At 43.2% G+C, this 20,442-nt stretch overlaps 2 protein-coding genes across 11 annotated transcripts in view; one reads left to right on the forward strand and one right to left on the reverse strand.

Annotated features, from left to right (window-relative positions):
- The window catches only part of NKIRAS1 (NFKB inhibitor interacting Ras like 1), a 40,808-nt gene extending 21,924 nt beyond the window's left edge, over positions 1-18,884 (forward strand). For 2 of the 4 annotated variants that reach the window (XR_012644023.1, XM_074984467.1), the window contains one exon: positions 16,965-18,074. Coding sequence is in view for 2 of the 4 variants with exons in the window: in XM_074984467.1 (XP_074840568.1) it covers positions 16,965-17,009 (45 nt within the window). In the remaining 2 variants the exon portion in view is untranslated. The other 2 variants (XR_012644024.1, XM_074984466.1) reach the window with 2 other exon arrangements.
- The window catches only part of UBE2E1 (ubiquitin conjugating enzyme E2 E1), a 75,017-nt gene that overhangs the window by 1,851 nt on the left and 52,724 nt on the right, over positions 1-20,442 (reverse strand). For all 7 annotated transcript variants that reach the window (XM_074984470.1, XM_074984471.1, XM_074984473.1 and 4 more), the window contains exons 4-5: positions 15,760-15,892; positions 865-1,012 (exon numbers count right to left, since the gene is read on the reverse strand). In XM_074984470.1, the coding sequence (XP_074840571.1) occupies positions 865-1,012; positions 15,760-15,892 (281 nt within the window). The remainder of the gene's footprint in view (positions 1-864; positions 1,013-15,759; positions 15,893-20,442) is intronic.

The following is a 20,442-nucleotide window of genomic DNA, read 5'->3' on the forward strand; positions in this document are numbered from 1 at the left end:
TGTACTAAAAAACCAATTCTTAACTGACTATAAAAATGTGGTGGTAGAAAGTAGGAGGGAAGTTTGACTCATTTACTAAAAAGCTGGACTAGATCTTCAAGGAAAACATCGAGTCCCATTATACTCTCAGCCTTGTTTGTGGTGGTGTTTTTTAAATACATCTAGTGTATTGGCAAATCACTGGAATTTCAGATGGTGCAGATCCCACACATGAATATAGTGTTTACAAATACCACTTTGTTTTAGCTGGAATTTCAATTTATGGGATGATTAACTGAGATTTTTCAGCTTGCTGCTTTCTTTGCAATGCGCTTTAGGAACAAGTAGATGGCAGATGTACAGAATTATCAGAACTCAGGTTGGAACTCTCACATCTGGCAGCATCTGTAATCTGGCATGATTTCAGTTGGTTGGATGACCACTTATCATGGTGTGGCCAAGTTTCCTGTGTTCCCATAAAGTTTGTTTACAGCCATCACTCCTGGCTCTGTGTTCTGTGCTGTTAGGTAGCTCTAATTTACCCCTAAATGACTTCTAAGAGCTCAGGAGGCAGTAAAGTGTTGGTAACATGCTTGACAATATTGACCTCCCCTAGTCCAGCAAATTCTTTTGTGTGGCATCAGTCAGGTCCCCAGGGTGCTGGACAGAAGAGGTTCAACCTGTATTTTCATTCAAAAAAATCACAGAAAGCTTTAGCTATATTGGGTTGGGGAGGACACAAGAATTCCCTTCTCCAAGAACTTGACCCTATGCTCATGGTAGTCAATGGCAAAGTTCTTGTTCTTTTTAATGATGGACAGGGTTACTAAAAGGCTAGATAATCCATACTAATACAGATGGTATCTGTTCGTACGAGGGACTTACCAGGGTTGCAGTCTGTAAGAAGTGAGCAGATGGACAGGAGAACTTTAGAAATAGTTAGTGCTGGACTCCAGTTGTCTTTTAAAATATCAAGGCAGATCACTCCTTGGCTGTTAATATTACAGTGATAGATTCTTGTCCGAAATGTAACCTAGAAAAAGCATAATTTCAAGAGTGTTTGGTTTTATATCCAACTACACAGTTGTAAGTTTGACTTGAGAAATCTACACAGAAAAGGAATAGGAAACCCAACATTTAATTCAGATTAAAATTAACTCAGTTCCATACGGCCAAGCTCTAAAACTAATCTTTCATATTTAATTCAGCTTTAGTATGAGTATGTAGAGTACAAGTATCAGAGAGGTAGCCGTGTTAGTCCGTATCTTCAAAAACAACAAGAAGCCTATGGCACCTTATAGACTGACAGAAATTTTGGAGCGTAAGCTTTCGTGGGCAAGCGGATCTTTGGCGATGAAAGCTTATGCTCCAAAATTTCTGTTAGTCTATAAGGTGCCACAGGACTTCCTGTTGTTTTTAGAGTACAAGTAAATATCTTTCCTACCAGAGTCATCAGAATAATCTACTATACATTTTAGAGAGTTTGTCTAAGAACTCCTAAACCATAAGAGGTAGTACCACCAAATTTCATATACAGCTTCCTCTTACCATAGTTTAAAGCAGTGTAGGGGTTTGGCTCTGCCAAGAAAGTGGAATGTGCCTGGAATTAGCTTACTTCTCATAATGCCAAACATAAAAGAGACAATTACCAAATCAAGTACTGTCATCAAAATTGACATAATGGATTGAATGTTGACAGGGACTGAACCAAGATGAGCTAGAAAAAAATAGGATGAACCATGAATAGGATTGCTTCCCAATAAGCCTTACAGAAAAGAGATAAAATGTTAAAACATAGCAAATGACAAGAGGTTATAGAGATGAAGAAAAAAAATATACCTTCTGGGATTCCCATTTAAAAAAAAATTACTAACTAAATTAAACAAACAAAATTTAACAATCCCTTTTTGAAGAAATTCAGAATAAAAATAACTTTGAAATATACACTCATTTAAATAAAACATGTACATTTTCCTTTTATTTAAAAAAAATTTTGCATTAAGGACCCAACCAGTGCTGGGTAAATCTGCTAGTCAGTAATAAAACTTGAGGAAGGGTTAGTAACAGAGAGAAAGCCATGATAGTCTATATACTATCAAAACAAAAAAGCAGTCAAGTAGCACTTCAAAGACTAACAAAATAATTTATTAGATGAGCTTTCGTGGGACAGACCCACTTCTTCAGACCATAGCCATACCAGAACAGACTCAATATTTAAGGCATAGAAAACCAAAAATAGTAATCAAGGTTGAAAAATCAGAAAAAAAAATTATCAAGGTGAACAAATCAGAGAGTAGAGGGGCAGGCGTGTGTGTGTCAAGAATTAGATTAAACCAAGTATGCAAAAGAGCCCCTATAATGACCCAGAAAATTCCAATCCCGGTTGAAACCACGTGTTAATGTGTCGAATTTGAATATAAAAGAGAGTTCATCAGCCTCTCTTTCTAAAGCAGACTGAAAGAATTCTTCTTCAGAAAGACGCAAACTCTTAAATCATTAACAGAATGGCCCACTCCATTAAAATGTCGGCTGGAGGGTTTGTGGATCAGGAGTGTTTTTATGTCTGTTTTGTGCCCATTAACTCTTTGTCTAAGAGTTTGAACAGACTTCAAACTCTCTTAGACAAAGAGCTAATGGGCACAAAACAGACATAAAAACACTCTTGATCCACAAACCGGTCAGCGGACATTTTAATGGAGTGGGCCATTCTGTTAATGATTTAAGAGTTTGCATCTTTCTGAAGAAGAATTTTCAGTCTGCTTTAGAAAGAGAAGCTGCTGAACTCTCTTTCATATTCAAATTCGACACATTAACACATGGTTTGAACTGGGATGCAAATTTTCTGGGTCATTATAGGGGCTCTTTTGCATACTTGGCTTAACCTAATTCTTCACTCCCGCCCCGCGCCCCTCTACTTTCTGATTTGCTCACCTTGATAATTTTTTTTTTTCTGATTTGTCAACTTTGATTGCTATTTTTGTTTCTCTGTGCCTTAAATATTTAGTCTGTTCTGGTCTGGCTATGGTCTGAAGAAGTGGGTCTGGCCCACAAAAGCTCACCTAATAAATTATTTTGTTAGTTTTTGAAGTGCTACTTTACTACTTTTTTGTTTTGAGGAAGGGTTGGGGGAGAAGTGTTCAGATTGTTGGTGAGCTGCTGCCCTCTGGTGTCAAGTGATGGCATTATAGCAGCTTTAAATTTTTTTTAGAGGCTGTTATGCTAATCTTTCTTTTGGTTCCCCATGTTGTTTTATACAAGAGAAACAGTAGTTATTTCATTTGTAGAAGAAAAATGTTAAACAGTTCCATTCACTTTTAGCTTAAATTCAACAGAAGATGTAGTATTCACTTTAAATGACACATCTCCCATCTGTCAAAGAGCCCATAGAACTCCACAGCACCTCCAGGCCAATATCTGTAGCAGATTTCCACTGAATCCCTTGCATCAGGAGGTGGCAGACCTCCACCTGGACACAGAACAACCATTCAAAAAAGGATCCCCCCTCTCCCCACAAGCATGGTGAACGTGAGTGAGTGAGGAGAGCAGGGCAAGAGCATACAATGGAGGGGGGGAGAGGGGGCTGTGGACCTTGGAGAAGGGCCAGGGCAAATCTGTTCAGTTTTGTTCAGTCGGAAAGTTGATGACCCTAGCCTCCATTCTGAGGGGGTTTTGCAGCTTCCTTAAAATTCTAAGGCTGTGGAACCATTCAGAACAGGTAAAATAATGCAAACAAAGGAGTAGAAAACCTTGCAGCATATTTCTAATCTGGAACTAGAGGGATCAGGGTCAGTTGGATAGTTGTCTACACACCCTTTCAAAACCAGCCTGAATACTGAGGGGTGTAGTCATAGTGGTGTGTGAGATATGGACAGCTGTCCATTTGGCACAGCAAAGCAATGACGAAATACATGATAGCTTCATCTTGCTTACTCAAATAAAATACAGCTTTAACATATTAGTCACAATATGTCTGAGGTTGTGTCTACACTATGAGCTAAAATCGACTTTATTAACATCAATTAATGCTGGGTTTCATCAATTTGATTTTGAGCATCCTCACCTTCCCATAGGCTCCCCACAAAATCAACTTATTGCTGCCACACACAATTTGCTATAATCGACTGTTGCAGCAGTGTATTGTGGGAACCTATCCCACAGTTCCCTGAACCCCGTAGCATTCTGGCTATTTTCACTGGTACAGCATGGGGGAAAAAAAGGCCCTGCAAGTGACTGTGAGTATCTGACAACATCTTCCCACATTTCCCTGCCATGTTAACCAAACATCCGAAAATCACGTCCACTGAGGGAGACATCCCCAAGGTGGCCAGAAGACCCCGACTATAGCCACCCCCTGGCCTTTGGATAAATTTGCTCTGAAAGGACAGCCACTCTTGTGAGAAAGTATTTTCTTCTGTTGACAAAATTGTGTCCACTGAGGGAGACTTTCCCCAGGCGGCTGCAAGGCCCCTGAATAGCTGCCAGCCCTACAATATGCTACTTACCAAGGGAGACCTCCCTTGGCCGACTACAGGACCCTCACCACACGCAAGCTGCCTTGTACCTTACACAGCACATCCTTTTATTTGTTTGGGGTCAAGCCACGTGATGCAGCTGGGCACGGGAAAGTTCCAGACTGTGCGGCACCTCCGGGGAGAGGGAAGGAGGGGATGTGGGGGTCACGACAAAATGTAAATGGCTGAAAAGAAGTTTCTCGTCCAAGCATGACCCCTGCCCAGACTAGCTGCCAGAATGCATGGTGCCTCTCACGGAGGGAAAGGAGTGGATGTGGGGGGCAGGATAACATGTAAATGGCTGAAAGGAAATTTCTCGTTCTGTCGTACAAGCATGACCCCCGCACCCCCACAGCCTAGCTGACGTGTGGGGAGGGCAGCGGCTGGCCTGGGGCAGCACAGAAAAAAAAAAAAAAAAAAAAAGACAACTAGAAGAGGTAGAGACAGAACCACAGACCCCCCACAGCCATGCTAAAAGCCAAGAAAGAGAAGATTTTCCAGCCTCTCAGACAAGTATGAACCTACAGCCACAGAATTCCAGTGAAATGGTCTTCCTGCTGCCTAATTCCTCCACACCTGAGAGCAGTGAAGACAGAAGCTGCCACAGCAGAGAACTGTGGGGCACACACAGGATGTGTCTGGAGGCTAATGAATTTGATTTAAAGAAGTGGTGCTCCCTCACTACCCTTCATTTGGAATTTTAAATTCGAACTGAACACTACTCCTGCCAAGTTATTACGATATCGGTATTAGGTCAATTTGAGCGCACCATAAATTGAGCTAATTGAACTTACAGTGAAGACAGGCACTTGGCAAAATCAGGATAAATGACTTAAAATCAATATTATCTCATAGTGTAGACACAGCCAAAGTTGTATTTAAGAGTAGTCACGAGACAAAGAATGCTTTTCAAAGCCTCCCTTCTTCAGAGTTACCCAATCTCATGATTTTATCAGAAGTCTCATGATATTTATAGTTTTACTTCAGGAGAGAAGTGATTGGGAGACTTCCAGCATTCATGTAAAATAAATTTAAAAAGTTCCTAGACCTTATGGCTGCAGAAAAAAATCTTAATGTGACAATGTACCCTAAAAACTAGAAGGAACTCCAACATTCAGATAAAAGAATCATGATTTTTAAACCAATTTTGTGATACTGGAGGTTCAGCTTATGAGATTTTAACAGCTGGAGTTGATAGTGTTTGCCTAACCCAGAACATGTATGGATTCTGTCAATAAGCGACCATAACTCTTTCCTATTCACTCTGTTTAAATCTACAGCATTAATTATGTCACCACAATGTCCATTTTCAGGTTGAAGAAATGAAAGTACAGAGTTCAAGTGACATGCCCAAGGCCACACAGCAAAGTCAATACAGTTTCAAGGTGGCCTGGCTGCAGACTCAAAAACAACAGTGCAGTAATTCATATTACAAAGCCATGGCCAAAGTTTCCATGCCTTGGTTTCCTAAAGTCACTATGACAACCCACTTTTTTTCCCCCTTGTTTCTACAGAATAGCAAACGTGGCTCATACTTTAATAACAAGATTTCTCTTACATTAAATTCTTAAAATCCATGCAGAGCAGCTGAATTTTCAACGGAGCAGCACAACTATAGTTAACATTGACTTCAAAGACCTCAACACGTGATAATTCAGTCCCCCTTTATTAGATTCTTAAGTATGCACTTTGGAGCTTAATTTCAGGCACTCCTGTCAAACAGCGCCTCTCTCTCCACATTAAGAGAAAATATTTTGAAATATCCTGCTGGAGAATAACATCCCTACTCTACAACCCTTCCTTAAATATGTGGTTCCACAGAAATCAAGAGCACAACGTGCATGAATTATAATTGTTCACCTGAGAAAGAGCTGTCCGTTCATATTCTAAAATCTCAGAATTTGCCAGCTGTCCATGCCCATGAATCTTACTGTCTGTTTACTGTTAACTAGGGTAGTGGTGACTTGCACAGTCAGTAGGTGTGTGGTATAAGAAGAATGCACCAGGTTTTTTCCTGGGATTAGACTGGCCCACCTGTTAAACTCGTCTGTCCTCCCTCGTTGCTGTTCTGCTGCGTTCCTGGATCCATCTAGCATTTAGCTCTGAGAAAAAACACTGTTCATGCCTCTCCCTCAGTCTGAGGGGGAGCACAGGCAGGGGTGCGGCACGCATAACTACAAAACTAATGCCTCCAGTTTCCTGACCATTGCATCTTTATGCTTCCAAGAACTCGCCTGCCATGTAGAGTGCTGCAGCTCTTTCTGTTCCCAGTAGCCTTACACATAGGAGACACGCACCATGTTACTCTTCGTTCTTTATAAATTACTTTGATTTTCAATTAAATGATAGTACATGCTTTTGCGCATTACATATGGAACAGAAGAATAATCTCCAGGAGAGAGCACAGCTTCTTTCTCCTGCAGCTGCAACTGAGAACAGAAACAGCTGATCTCTGCACATCAGAAAATGTAAAGATACAATATGGAGAAACCAAGAAGACCTCTGTTTCTTTGCTTCATATACCCATTGAGCACTCTCCAGACTATGTCATGTGCATCAGGCCAACCAGACAGATTACCTCATCACTTGGTGATACAGCAGTACAAAAAGTAGGTAGCTCCACTGAGGATAGCAGCATATGAAGAAGAAATCAAGTTCAAAGCACTCACAATTCCCAGGCAAGACTTTGCTATTTGTTCAGAAGCGCCCTCCAATTCCATTTCACTGCTGATTTAATATTTCATTGTTTTGACTGTCAGCTCTGATTTTCCAAAATTACTGCCTCCCCAGCTTTCAGAAGGCAATTAGTTACAATGCATCATAAAACCATTCATAAAGAAACCATGAGTATTTCTGGGCTGATGAACTAAAGACCAAATTAATGGAGAATTTAAGAATTCTAGTTTCCAAATGCACACTGCCTCTGAACAAAGGAGGTGAAAATCGGATAACCTGAGAAAACAACCTATTGGACTGAAAAATCTGTCTGAAAAAGTTATTAAAGCATAAGTCAAATTTGTTAATGTAAGAACAAGAAAAAAAATATCATTGGTGGTACAGACTGGCCAAAACATATGTATGCTTATCAAAGCAACTGTTCTCTAGTTAGAGGAGCTCACCTAACTGAGGCAACGTACTAAGTGATTTAAGTGATTTCCACGTAAGTAGAAACTCAGACATCTGATATTTTAAATGCACACTTAGAGCAGCTGTTAAACATATACAATTTGTTTTGGTGATACAAAAGCCAATGGCATGGAGAACAGATAAATACAATCAGAAAAAATACGCACTAATATGTTTAAAGTACATTTCTAACAAATGCTATAGTGAGAGCGATAGTGAAAAAATCAACATCACAATCAAATCAGATCTGGAAAATACTGAGCTCTTAAGACAATTCAGAGGCCAATATTTGAAGCCAATAGAACAGTAAGCCATATGGAAGAGCAGAAAATACAGGGGGTCCTCATTACGAGTCACTTCACTATAAGTCATTTGGCATATGTGTCGTTAAGTAATTCAGGAAAGCAGATTCACTGTAAGTCGCACTGATCCGCACGTAAGTTGTTTAGGGGCCAAGGGACCAAAAGCCAGGAACATAACAGAACTTTGTGGTGGCCAGGTGGCAGGCACTGTAGTGCAGGGGCCCTGGAAGTGAGCCCTGAGGTCATGGGGGACCAGCGGGATAGCTGCAGGGACTGACAGGTGGCTGGGTGAGCGGTGGGGAGAAGCGCAAAGCTGGTGGGGACTGGTGGAGAGCCAGTAGAGAGCCAGTGAGCTGCAGGGACTGGTGGGGAACTGCTGTGACTGGTGTGGAGCTGGCTTATCCTTTTCTATTTAATTTATTTGTTTATCATATTTATTTGATTATTTCTAGTCTATTCCTATTTATTGTTTTTATTTGTAGGTACATTATATGTACCCCACGTGTGAACTGCATGTGTTGGGAAAGTATCTCAGGCTAATTACATGATTCCTTATGGATACAAATTCCCCTTTATAAGTCATTTCACTATAAGTTGCATTCTTTAGGAATGTAACCTGGACTTTTAACGAGGACACCCTGTATAATGAAACTGCCCCACCCACCCCATAGTCCCCCCTGAAAGAGCTCTATCTTGGTCATTATAATGATACAGAATACAGCTGTGCATTACAACGAACAAGATACAAAGCAGCTAGTCCGGTGACTCACAAAGCTAAGTGGTAGGATAGGGTAATGTCTATAACTAGCAAAGGGAGATTTGTGGGGAGGGAGGGGGCATGGAGAGAGAGAAAGTGGTTAGAGGATATTAATACAAAAAAGATGAAAGCACCGATCAGGTCAACCCCAGCTGCTATTTTCACCTCAATGCAAATCAAATGCAGCCTTACTGTAATGCTACTCTTGGGAACCACAGAAAATGTGGTGTAATATTGTAGAAGAGCAGCAGCAGCCCTGAGATGGAGAACAGTTCTGGGAGCCAAAGCTCTTCAACACTGGCTATGTCACTTTTTGGATGGCCTTGGGCAACTCAATTAGGCCCTGGTAAAGGAAGGCACATACTTGCGCCTGTCTAATCAGGCCCTGACTCACTCTCTCTGTATTTCAATATCTGCTATTTTCAAAACGGGGATAAAAATTCTCTCTCACAGGAGGAACAATTAATGTTAACACAAAACTGAGTATGTAATGTGCTCTATAAGTACAAATTATTTATACATACTAATATTGGACAAAGAAGAGTTCTTTGGCTATTGTCATAAGCTTCTTTGTCAGTTTCTAGCACTGAGTTGCTTACTTTTAAATCAGACTTCAAAAAAACCTTCCTTTTTAAAATCTTCCATGTCAGCAGTCTCAGATCTGTTCATGTAGATTAATGGGACCTGTTCTCTTCCTGTTGTGGCAGGGCCAGGGCGGAGGGCCCCTTCAGAGGGAGCCCAAATAAGCAAAAGGGCCTGCGGAGCACCAGCAGGGCAATCGCAGGCAGCTGTGTGGGAGATGGCTCAGCCTAATTGGGACCAGCAGACTCCATGACTCATCTAATAAGGGACTTTAAGAGACCTTCACAGTGGGAAGGGCAGGGAGAGAGTGAGAGGTGAGTGGAGAGAGGTGAGGAGACCAGAGCAGTGGGAGAGAGCAGGTACACCAGAAACCCCAGAGGGACAGTGAGGAGCTTCAGCAGATCAGGAGGGGGCCTCACTACTGCTGCAGCCTGGAAGAGGTACCGGGGGAATTGTCTGGGGAAGTGGCCCAGGGAGATGAGCTGCTGTGCCAAGGGCTAAAGGAGTCAGCCCTTCCCACTAGCAGTCACATAGGGTCCCTGGGCCAGAACCTGGCATGAGTGGGTGGCGGCTTAAGGGGGACCAGTCAATTGAATAGAGGCCAGAAGCCCAGGAACAAGACTGACTTTGTCACATGTGGTGTCGGAAGTGGATTTAAGTGCTGTGAGGTTTCACAGCGACCCCAAAATCAACTATCTGGGCCCCTCTTAAAGGAGAAGTACCCATGAAGGACATGAAAAAGGCACTCCTGCAGGCCACGGCGGCCCAGCAGGAGACTACCTGAGTCCAGGAGGAGACGAACCAGCTGCTGGTGAGTCAGGCTGCCCAGGACCCTGCTATCCTACAGGAGGTCATGTAGCAGGTGAAGGCCCTGGCTCTCCGGAGGCCAAATCAGGACAGAACACAGTCACTATGTGCCAGGTGTTACCTACAGAAGAGGACTGGGTATGGTGACATGGAAGCCTCCCTGTTGGTCTTTGAGAGAACCTCTGTACAGGAGACCAGTGGGTCAGTATTTTATCCCCATTCCTGAGTGGGGAAGCCCAGAAGGCATATTTTGACATGGTGGAAGAAGCAGCTTTTGACTACCCCCCAGCAGAAGGCATAGATCCTAGCACGAGCAGGTATCACGGCAGCGGTGAGGGCCCAAAGGTTCCATGAGTGGAAATACCAGGAAGACAAAACCCACTGAACGCAGTAGTTTAAACTAATGCGCCTGGCCCAGAAGTGGTTGCAGCTGGAGGGCCACAGTGTGGAGATGGTCAGTGAGGTAATCATCCTAGACCAGTATATCAGAAGGCTGCACCTGACCTACAGGAGTGGGTTGGACAGAATGACCCCGCTACGTGTGTTGAACTGGTGGCCCTTGTGGAGAGATGCTTGATGGCCATGGAACTTTTTCAAAACCCTTCCCCCCCGCCCCCAGGGAAAGGGTACAGTGGAACAAGGAGCCCAGCCTCATTCCCAGGGCCCATGTTCCTGAAGCCCCAGAACGAGCATGGGCAGAGAGGAAGGGGGCAGGGGAACAGCTCAAGGGTATGAGGAAACTTAGGGGCAAGGGTAGGGAGGGCCAGAGAGCCAGGCCCAACAGCCCAAAGAAAAGGGGGATGCCACGCACAGGATATAGGTGTTACACCTGTGGGGATCTGGGGCACATAGGTGCACAGTGCCCCAATCAGGCGGAGCCCATGCAATGTGGTGTGGGGTACCTGCAAAATCCCTGTGCCCTGATTCACCTTGCCGGTGTTTCAACAGCCTCCCATCAGTACAGCTGCTCGGTGAAAATGAACAGGATGGAAACCACCACATTGGTAGACTCTGGGGGCGCATTTACTTCGGTATCAGGGATGTTAGTGGGACAGGAGCAGCTTACCCTGGCCAAGCACACAGGGATCTCTTGTGTTCACGGGGATGTTAATTATTACCCTGCCATCCCAGTAAAGACAAAGGTCCAAGGTAGTGTCAAAGGTAACTGCAGGGGTGGTTCCTAGGCTCCCCTATCCCGTGATCATAGGATGGGACTTCCCTGGGTTCAATGACCTACTACAGCAGGATGGGACTGAAGGGGGTAGCTCAGTCCCAATCTTTTGCAAATTTTCCCATGACCTATTCTCAGTGCCAGGGAAAGCCTGTAAGATAAGGTGGGAGAGAAGGGCCAGCAAAAGGCTGGGAACCAGGACATAGGGCCACAATCTGAAACGGATGCTGGCAGGGGGGCAACCCCGTCCAACTACTAGGGGAGAAACTACGGAAGTAGTGAGCCAGAGGCAGGGCCTAGCTCATCAGGGGAGGGGGACAAGGTGGGCCCCCATGACCCTGAACACGTGGGCCTCTCCCGGGAAGCATTCGGGCAGGATCAGGCCAATAATCTGGCATTCCAAAATGTCCGTAAGGAGGTGGTCGAGGTTAATGGGGCTCCTGTGGAGGGAAGAAGCAAAGGTATGGGTCCTTACTACGTAATTAAGGGGGACTTGTTATACAGAGTAGCCCAGATACAGGACCAAGGGGTAGAACAACTTTTGGTACCTCAGAAGCACTGTAGGGCAGTAATGGAGCTGGCCCACAGCCACCTGTTTGGGGGACATCTAGGGGTGGACAAAACCCTAGAAGGCATCGTGCAGAGATTCTTTTTGGCTAGGGATCTATATGGAAGTCCAAAAATATTGTACTTCCTGTCCTGAATGCCAGTTATGTTGGTCCCGACTGCACTTGAGCACCCTGTTGATGCCCCTACCGATCACTGAGGTCCCCTTTGAGAGAATTGCCATGGACATAGTTGGGCCACTGGAGAAGTCTGCATGTGGTCACCAGAGCATCCTAGTTGTTGTAGATTATGCCACCAGGTACCCGGATGCTGTGCCCCTGTGCAATATTCTGTCCAAAACAATAGTGAAGGAGCTGATCCAGGTTTTCTTGACGCTGGGGATACCTAGGGAAATTCTAACTGATCAAGGGCCCCCTTCATGATGAAGCTCATGAAGGACTTATGTACCCTGTTCCAGATATGTGCCCAGAGGACATCAGTCTATCACCCCCCAGACCAACAGCCTCATCGAGCGATTTAATAGAACTCTGAAAAATATGATAAAGAAAGTTGTGAGCTGGGATGGAAAGGACTGGGACACGCTGCTGCCATTTCTCATGTTTGCTGTAAGGGAGGTCCCTCAAGCTTCTACCAGGTTTTCCTTGTTTGAGCTCTTGTACAGGCATAACCCCCAGGGAATTCTGGACCTTGCCAAAGAGGCATGGGAGGATCAGCCCAACCCAGGGAGAAACATTGTTGACCATGTGCTCCAGATGAGAAAGCGAATCGCCAAAGTCACCCCAACAGTGCGAGACTATTTAGAGAAGGTGCAGAAAGCCCAGTAAGACCACTACAATCATCAAGCGATACCCCGGTGGCAGGGGTTGTAAGAGGTTGTTGGCAAGGTGGACTACAAGGTTTGCCAGCCTGACTGGTGGAAGCCAGAGCAGATATATCATGTCAACTTGCTAAAACCGTGGTGGGACAGAGAAGTGCAGCTGGTTGTTCTGGGAGCCCCAGAAGGTGACCCCTAGAAGCAGGTGGGGGATCAAGTTGACCCCGAATGAAAGCATGGAAGTAGCTGACACGATAGAGAGGAACCATGATGTGTTTTCAGCTTAACCTGGAAGAACAACAGAGGTGTACCATGACTTCGTCACTGATCCAGGATTTAAAGTGAACATCAAGCCCTACTGGATACCCAAGGTGAAGAGAGGGGAGATCCAAAAATGGACACTAAGAAAATGCTGGAGCTTGGGGTTATTGAAGAGTCATACAGACAGTGGTCTAGTTCTATTGTATTGGTACCCAAGGTCCATGGAAGCCCACGATTTTGCAATGACTGCCAAAGGCTGAATGAGGTGTCCAAGTTTGATGCCTACCCCATGCCATGAGTAGATGAACTGATCGACCAACTGGGAAAGGCCCGATTTCTGTCTACGCTTGATTTAACCTAGGGCTACTGGCAGATTCTTCTGACCCCGGGGACCAAAAAGAAGACTGTGTTCTCGACCACAGATGGACTCTTCCAGTACATCATCCTTCCCTTCGGCCTGCATGGCGCTTCCACAACATTCCAAAAGCTTATGGACTACTGCCTACTTAGACGGTGTCATTGTCCACACTCTGGATTGGGGGACACACCTTGAGAAGGTGGAAGCGGTGTTGGAGACCCTGAGGAAAGGTGGCCTTACAGCGAATCCCACCAAGTGTGCGATCAGGCTAGCTGAAGCCAATTACCTCGGGTATGTTGTAGGAAGGGGCATGATAAGGCCTCAACTTAATAAAGTAGAGGCAATACAAAATTGGCCCAGTCCATCCAGAAAGAAGCAGGTCAGAGCCTTCTTAGGGATGGTTGGGTATTACCACCGGTTCCTTCACCACTTCGTTTCCAGGGTGTATCCACTGACTGACCTGACCAGAGCTCATGGCCCTGACATTGTAAAATGGACCCCGGCAGCCAAGGAAGCTTTTATAGACCTGAAAACTGCCTTTTGCAATGACCCCATCCTAGTCACCCCTGATTTCAAGAAGGAATTTATCTGACAAATCGATGCCTCAGAAGTCAGGCTAGGGGCAGTATTGTCGCAGATGGTTGGGGAGGAGACGTGTGAACAAAGATATGCCATCATGGAGAGAGAATGTCTGGTAGTGAAATGGGCCATGGAGGGCCTACGCTATTACCTCCTGGGGCAGAAGTTCACCCTGGTCACTGATCGTGCACCCCTACAATGGATGCACTGCAACAAAGACTGCAACAAAGACAAAAACACGAGGGTCACCAGATGGTTCCTATCCCTACAGCCCTACAATTTCAAGGTGCAACGCAGATCCAGGAGCCAAAAGGGAAATGCAGATGGCTTGTCAAGAGTGCACTGTTGCCTGACCCAAGTAGTCCAACCCCAGGGTGTTGAGTGGGGGAGAGAGTGAAGGAGATGTGTGGCAGGACCAGGGCGGAGGGCCCCCTCAGAGGGAGCGCAAACAAGCAGAAGGGCAATCGCAGGCAGCTGGGTGGGAGATGGCTCAGCCTAACTGGGGCCAGCTGACTCCATGACTTGCCTAATAAGAGACCTTTAAAAGCCATTCACAGTGGGAAGGGCAGTGAGAGAGTGTGAGAGGTGAGTGGAGAGAGGCGAGGAGACCAGAGCAGTGGGAGGGAGCAGGTTTGAGAGGAGCAGAGGAAAGGAGCAGGAACACAAGAAACCCCAGAGGGAGAGTGAGGAGCTTTAGCAGATCCACAGGGGGGCCTTACTACTGCTGCTGCCTGGAGAAGGTACCGGGGGAACTGTCTGGGGAAGTGGGCCAGGGAGATGAGCTGGTGCGCCAAGGGCTAAGGGAGTCAGCCCTTCCCACTAGCAGTCGCGTAGGGTCCCTGGGCTAGAACCTGGCACGAATGGGCAGGGGCTGGTTTCCCCCCCCAGACCACCCTTCACCCCCAGCGAGGGCAACTGGGCCCTTAAGTGGGACCAGTCAACTGAATAGAGGCCAGAAGCCCAGGAACAAGACTGACTTTATCACACTGTTTCTAGAGAGACAAGCTAAACTGTCAATGAAATGGCAACCAGACCTTTGGTGCCATAGGGTATAGGATTCTCATTTGCTACTTGTTAGGACCTCAGATCTTATGTCATAAGTGGCCAGTCATGACAGCCTACTTCTGCCTGAAGTGAAGCAATTCAAAAAAACATTGCTGAACAAATCCATTCGAGTTGACATCCTCTTAGGATTCTCCTTATCAGTGTCACTCTCAACAAAAAAATATTCATGCAATGAAACCTGGAACCATCACTGCTAGACAACCTTGTTAGACAATTTCTTATCATACGAGACCATCCTAAAGTATCTGCAAACATATCGGCCTAAATGTGTGAATAACAAAGGAACATCTATTTACATTAGCTTTGGATTTGTGAAAGAACCCAACAACACAGAATACAAGCAGCTTCCAAAATATAAATTGCAACCAGAACCCAGAAAAGCATTACTAAGAACAAACTGATATTATACACATATACAACTATTGATAAACCCTCAAAAGAAACATTAAACTTAAAACCCATACTGCTTGAAAGCTTCTACCCACCTACTACTGTTACAAAACACAACTAAGTTTACTGTAACTGAAAGAGATTAGAGAAACAAATGTTTGCTGCTATTCTCTTCCAGTTTCTTTTCTTTGTGTATTTCACACTACTTTCATATATTCAGTTTCACAGTTTTCCCTGTGTCGTCAGTCATCTTCCTATGCTTGTGCAACAGGGAAAAGGAAAACAAGTTCTAAAAACCAGGAAAGAGGTGACTGAAAAATAGACTCCACCAAAATTGGCTGGGGGGATTCCAGGTGTGGTTGCTGAAACCAGGTTTAATTCATTTTCCTAGATCATCTTCATTTCAAATTGATTGTGTCCCATGAACACTCAATATGCTGAAAACATCCCACAAGTCATCATGTAGCACAGTTTAGATGGTATGTTTTACCTTTGGAGGCTTGAAGGGATATTCTGGTGTAAATGTGATGTCAAGGAAGAAAACTCCACCCTCATATACTGAGCCTGGAGGTCCTAGAATAGTTGATCTCCATTCATAGATGTTATCGCCTTTGGGGCCAGCGCTGTTTTTAAAAAAAAAAGAAAAAAAGATACATTTAGGAGGTAAAGCTGCAAAACCAATTCCCTAGAAATTTAAAAAAAAAATGAAAACCAATAATGTGCTTACTTATACTTCATTAAACAAATTACAGAGAAAAAAGCTTATCCTTTTTGCGTATCTATTTCTTATTTTGTAGTTTAATGCGATCAACAGGAATTTTTTTTTTTTTACATTTCCTACATCTTCACTTGGTTCAACTGAGTGGATCAAAATGATGTTATGTTTTACAATGTCAAAATTATCCTCGCTTGGCCACGGTACATTTTGTGCGAAATGTTTTCTAAAATGAAGCAGCCATATGGGTTTTTCCCCAGTGTTGCAGCCCATTTTACAAAGCTGTTCTTTCAAATTCACATAAATCCATGCTTTGACCCTGATTTTTAACATTCCAGTTATACTGCAAACACCACCTTTTTCTCCTATCACTGATATGGGTGGAGGGATAATTTAACAGTCTTTTACTTTTTATTATGGGGCAACAATATAGAAGTGGAAGGCAGCTAATGCTTTCAGTATAGATGTGATAATGTGAATGGTTCAGAGTAACTGATGGGTGCTTATGAGTAATGTTGTAAGTAGAAATAAGTAAAGACACATTTTAGGTCATTTTTCATAAAGCTCCCAGCACCCAAGGATAGACTGCTTCCTGCTCTTTATGCTGCTGGTAAATCCTCAATGAATGGGAAAGCAAAGGGAGAAGGAGGAAATTTGTATCAAATACTTCTAAAATCTCATCTCTAGGTTAATGCCCAGGGTATATTTTGATCCTTAATTTTAATCATAAGATCCACACTAGAAGATGATTTCCCTGCATGTCTCCCCACATCTTCCACAATGTTCAGAAGTTCTGAAAACTAGCACAAAAATTACACACAGGATATTTGTAACTATTTCTTTCACCCAAAGCTTCACACAGCTCGAGAAATGAGGCTTTGAACAAAGACACTAATGTACAGGAAAATCCTTTCCATTCCTTGCACCCTAAAGACTCATGATATCCCTCTCCTCCCTAATTATCTCTTTATCCCACACAGGTCTGTATATCTGGATGCTTATCTTCACAGCTGCTAGATGTGTAATGGCCTATGACACTATGATATTGCTACAAGAAGCCCTGCCTCGTGACAGGCACCAGCTTAACTGTGCCAAGTTATTGAAAAGGACACTCTTGGGTGCCCTTAGCCACTACTCTAAGAAATTACCTCTTGGAGTGGTATTGAAACACTATCATTACTCTGAGTTGCAGAAGCCAGTCCCCTTAAGATGGAACTAATGCATGGAACAGATCCTTGCAATTTGTTAGTATCAATTGATTGCTAAAATTTACAAAGAATTGTCAGCTGGGAGTTCTTCAACAGGGGGGCATGGAGTGTGAAGCAACATGATCAGCATACTAAAGGTGGCCCTCTAAGCCAATAAGAAATGTTTCAATGTTTTATTTCGCATTTTGTTTCGGGTTTAAACCCAAAAGGACTGTCTATAGAAAAGCCACTGACTAAAAATTATTAAATAAAAAACCCAATGACTTAAAATATTCATAATAGCCTTAGAAATCTCTTGTACTCAGACTTCCAATTAGAGTTATTAATGCTTACAAGGTGTCTTCATTTCCACAGATGCGCTGGTATATTAATAGTGGTTTGGATTAAATACATATATCACATCTCTGTAAAAACATTAGTAGACGTTTCCCCAATGTTTTATTAAAAAGTAATGCATGTCGCTTAACTTCCAAGCCTTTCATTTCAATTAACAGTGTGAAATAGCAGGAGGATTTCAATTTTAAACAGCATAATTGATTTCTTGCAAAGAAAAGACTGAAAGGAGGAGATGCCAGTCAGTTACAGAATTAAGCATTACTTGGGTTTAAATTAGGATTAGGTACTATCAAGTGGCTCAATACTCAAGTGCTTATTAGAAAAGCGATGGTACTTGACTGTAGTTTAAGGGCAGTGATGCTAATGTCAGTGAATTTATAAAGAGAAGTCAAAGGTGAGGGATTACATTATTTGCTTAAAATTCTTGGCAGTTATCTGCTTCAAAAGAACATATCAATATGTAGATATATCGTGCACAGGCACAACTGATACCTCCACTGATCTACATCACTGGTACACTCAAAGGCAATAGTTACACCATAGCAATCTGTCAACAGAAGTCACTGTCAGAAGAGATGTCCCGACAACACTCGTCAACAGAGTGCAGCCACACACAAAAGCTAATCCGAAGTGCGTTCTGCTCAGTCAACAACAGCCGGACTGCCCCACCACTCTCTCAACAAAACAGGCACCTGGAAGCACAGCAGAAAGGGCTGCCCATTGTTTTGGATGCCCTGGTCTGTCAAGAGAAGGCACCAGAGAAAGCACCCTCACAGCATTTTTGTTGACACAATCTGTTGACAGCAGTGTTATGCCTCATGGCTGAGAGGCAGAACGCTGCCAGTGGATGTACTGAGTTTTATCAACAAACTGTCGACAAAACACATTGTGTGTGTGGACGTTCCACCAGTTTTGTCGACAAAACCAGAGTTGTGTTGCCAAAACTCGCTAGTGTAACTGTAGCCAAAGTGACTATGCCAGACTGATGCAACTTGGCCAAGCTGTTTTGGCACCCTATGCCTTAGGAAAACAAAGACAAGAACAAAGATGTTTACAGAGCCTACCTATTCCAGAGATCCAGACTGAAATGCAAGCAGCTCTACAAGAGAAGAATTTGTGAATTCAGAGGCAAAACCACCTTCCTCATCTCTGCTCTATTGCTGCCAAATTATAAATTGTGATGCACGCTTTGACCATTTGGTTTTATGCAACTTACAGAATTCCCTCTAATATTGTAATACAATTTTTCTTTTTCATATAATACACAAATCACACATACTAAAATAATATTTCTCTTCTCTACCCTAATCTCTCTCTTTTTATTTTGTTTTATTCTTCAAAACAAAAGTTGTTCGGTTATCACCATATAATAAAGCTACTTATTTTAAACAAGTGAATAAAAAATGGGGTCCTGATGGTGCTCATTAGTAACCAGTTTCAGTGTTCTTAATCTATTGTGTTAAAAATATAAACAAACCTTTTCTTAAAAAAAAAATCCAAAGCATTTAACAGGACAGTGTAATGGAATACTTAAGTTTCCAACAGTGACCCCTCATTCACTGCAATTTCTGTCCCTTTTATATAATGTTATAAAACTCTGCCCCATTCTGGCAGTCCATACCAATAGAGTGGACGGGATACATGATTTGGGGGCGGGGGGTCTTTAACCTGTATTACAAAGATGAAGAGTCCCAGACCTGTGGAGGAGGAGGGCTGTCACTTGGTAAGTAATGGTGGAGGTAGGTAATGGAGGAAAAGTGGGATGAAAACTTAAGCTGTGTCTACACTACCACCCTACTTCGAAGGAAGGATGGTAAGTAGGGTGTTGGAAGTTTACTAATGAAGTGCTGTGCTGCATATGCAGCATTTCATTGAGCAAATCCCACTCCCTACGGCAACTTTGAAGTACCGTCTCACGTCTAGCTGCGGCTCACTCCTCAATTTTGAGGAAGAAAGAGACTTTGAAGTTGCCCTTCAAAGTACCAGCGGGTGAGCCATGGCTAGACATGAGCTGGTACTTCGAAGTTTAAAACTTCGAAGTTGCCACGGGGGCGGGGGGGAATTTGCTTAATGAAGTACTGCATATGCAGCTCAGCACTTCATTAGTAAACTCCCTTCACCCTACTTACCATCCTCCCTTCAAAGGAGGGTGGTAGCATAGACAAGCCCTTAGTGGTGTTAGAATTTTAAAAGAAAACGTCAACAAGCAAAGTCAAGGAATTCTGTATTAAATATGTTTTCTGATGTGGGTATTATTATTATTATTATTATTATTATAATTATAGGTTTTGCATTTCAAAAGTATTCCAAATACAGAAATATGAAAGTATAATTAAAAAACCTCAGTTTCCTTTAGTTATGACCTTTTGTTTTTGAAATGCATAAAAGTGCACAACCATAATTTTAGAAATAATTATTCCCTCCGACCCATCCTTTATCTGCTAGAAATGTATTCTACCTACCATGGTGCAAAGGGGTTATTCTGAGTTACCAACATAGTTGCTCTTCAGGGCAGCACACAGCTATTTTTGCATGCTCTACACAGCATAAACAAGTCATAAATACTACTACTGATTGTGTAACCTGAAGACTAATGGTTGCATACAGTCTCATCTCTGCTACTTTCTCTCCTATTTTAAAATCACACAGGACAGACAAGACCATCTAATGTATCTCATACATGGCTAATTTTCTATAAGGTTTTCCATAGGCATGTTCTGTATTTCTTACAATTCCACAAGATAGTTTTCTTTTACCGTAGTCACAGTAAGGATTGAAAAATCAAAAGGTGCTGAGAAATGAATCTGAAAAGCCAAACACAGAAGACGCTAAAATGATAAATCCTGTCATGTATATTTAATTACTATTTTCAGTAGCTTAACCAACAAATAGAATTTTAACTCTGTCTCATTTT

This window comes from Carettochelys insculpta, chromosome 2 (genome assembly GCF_033958435.1).
Source record: "Carettochelys insculpta isolate YL-2023 chromosome 2, ASM3395843v1, whole genome shotgun sequence".
Lineage (NCBI taxonomy): Eukaryota > Metazoa > Chordata > Testudines > Carettochelyidae > Carettochelys > Carettochelys insculpta.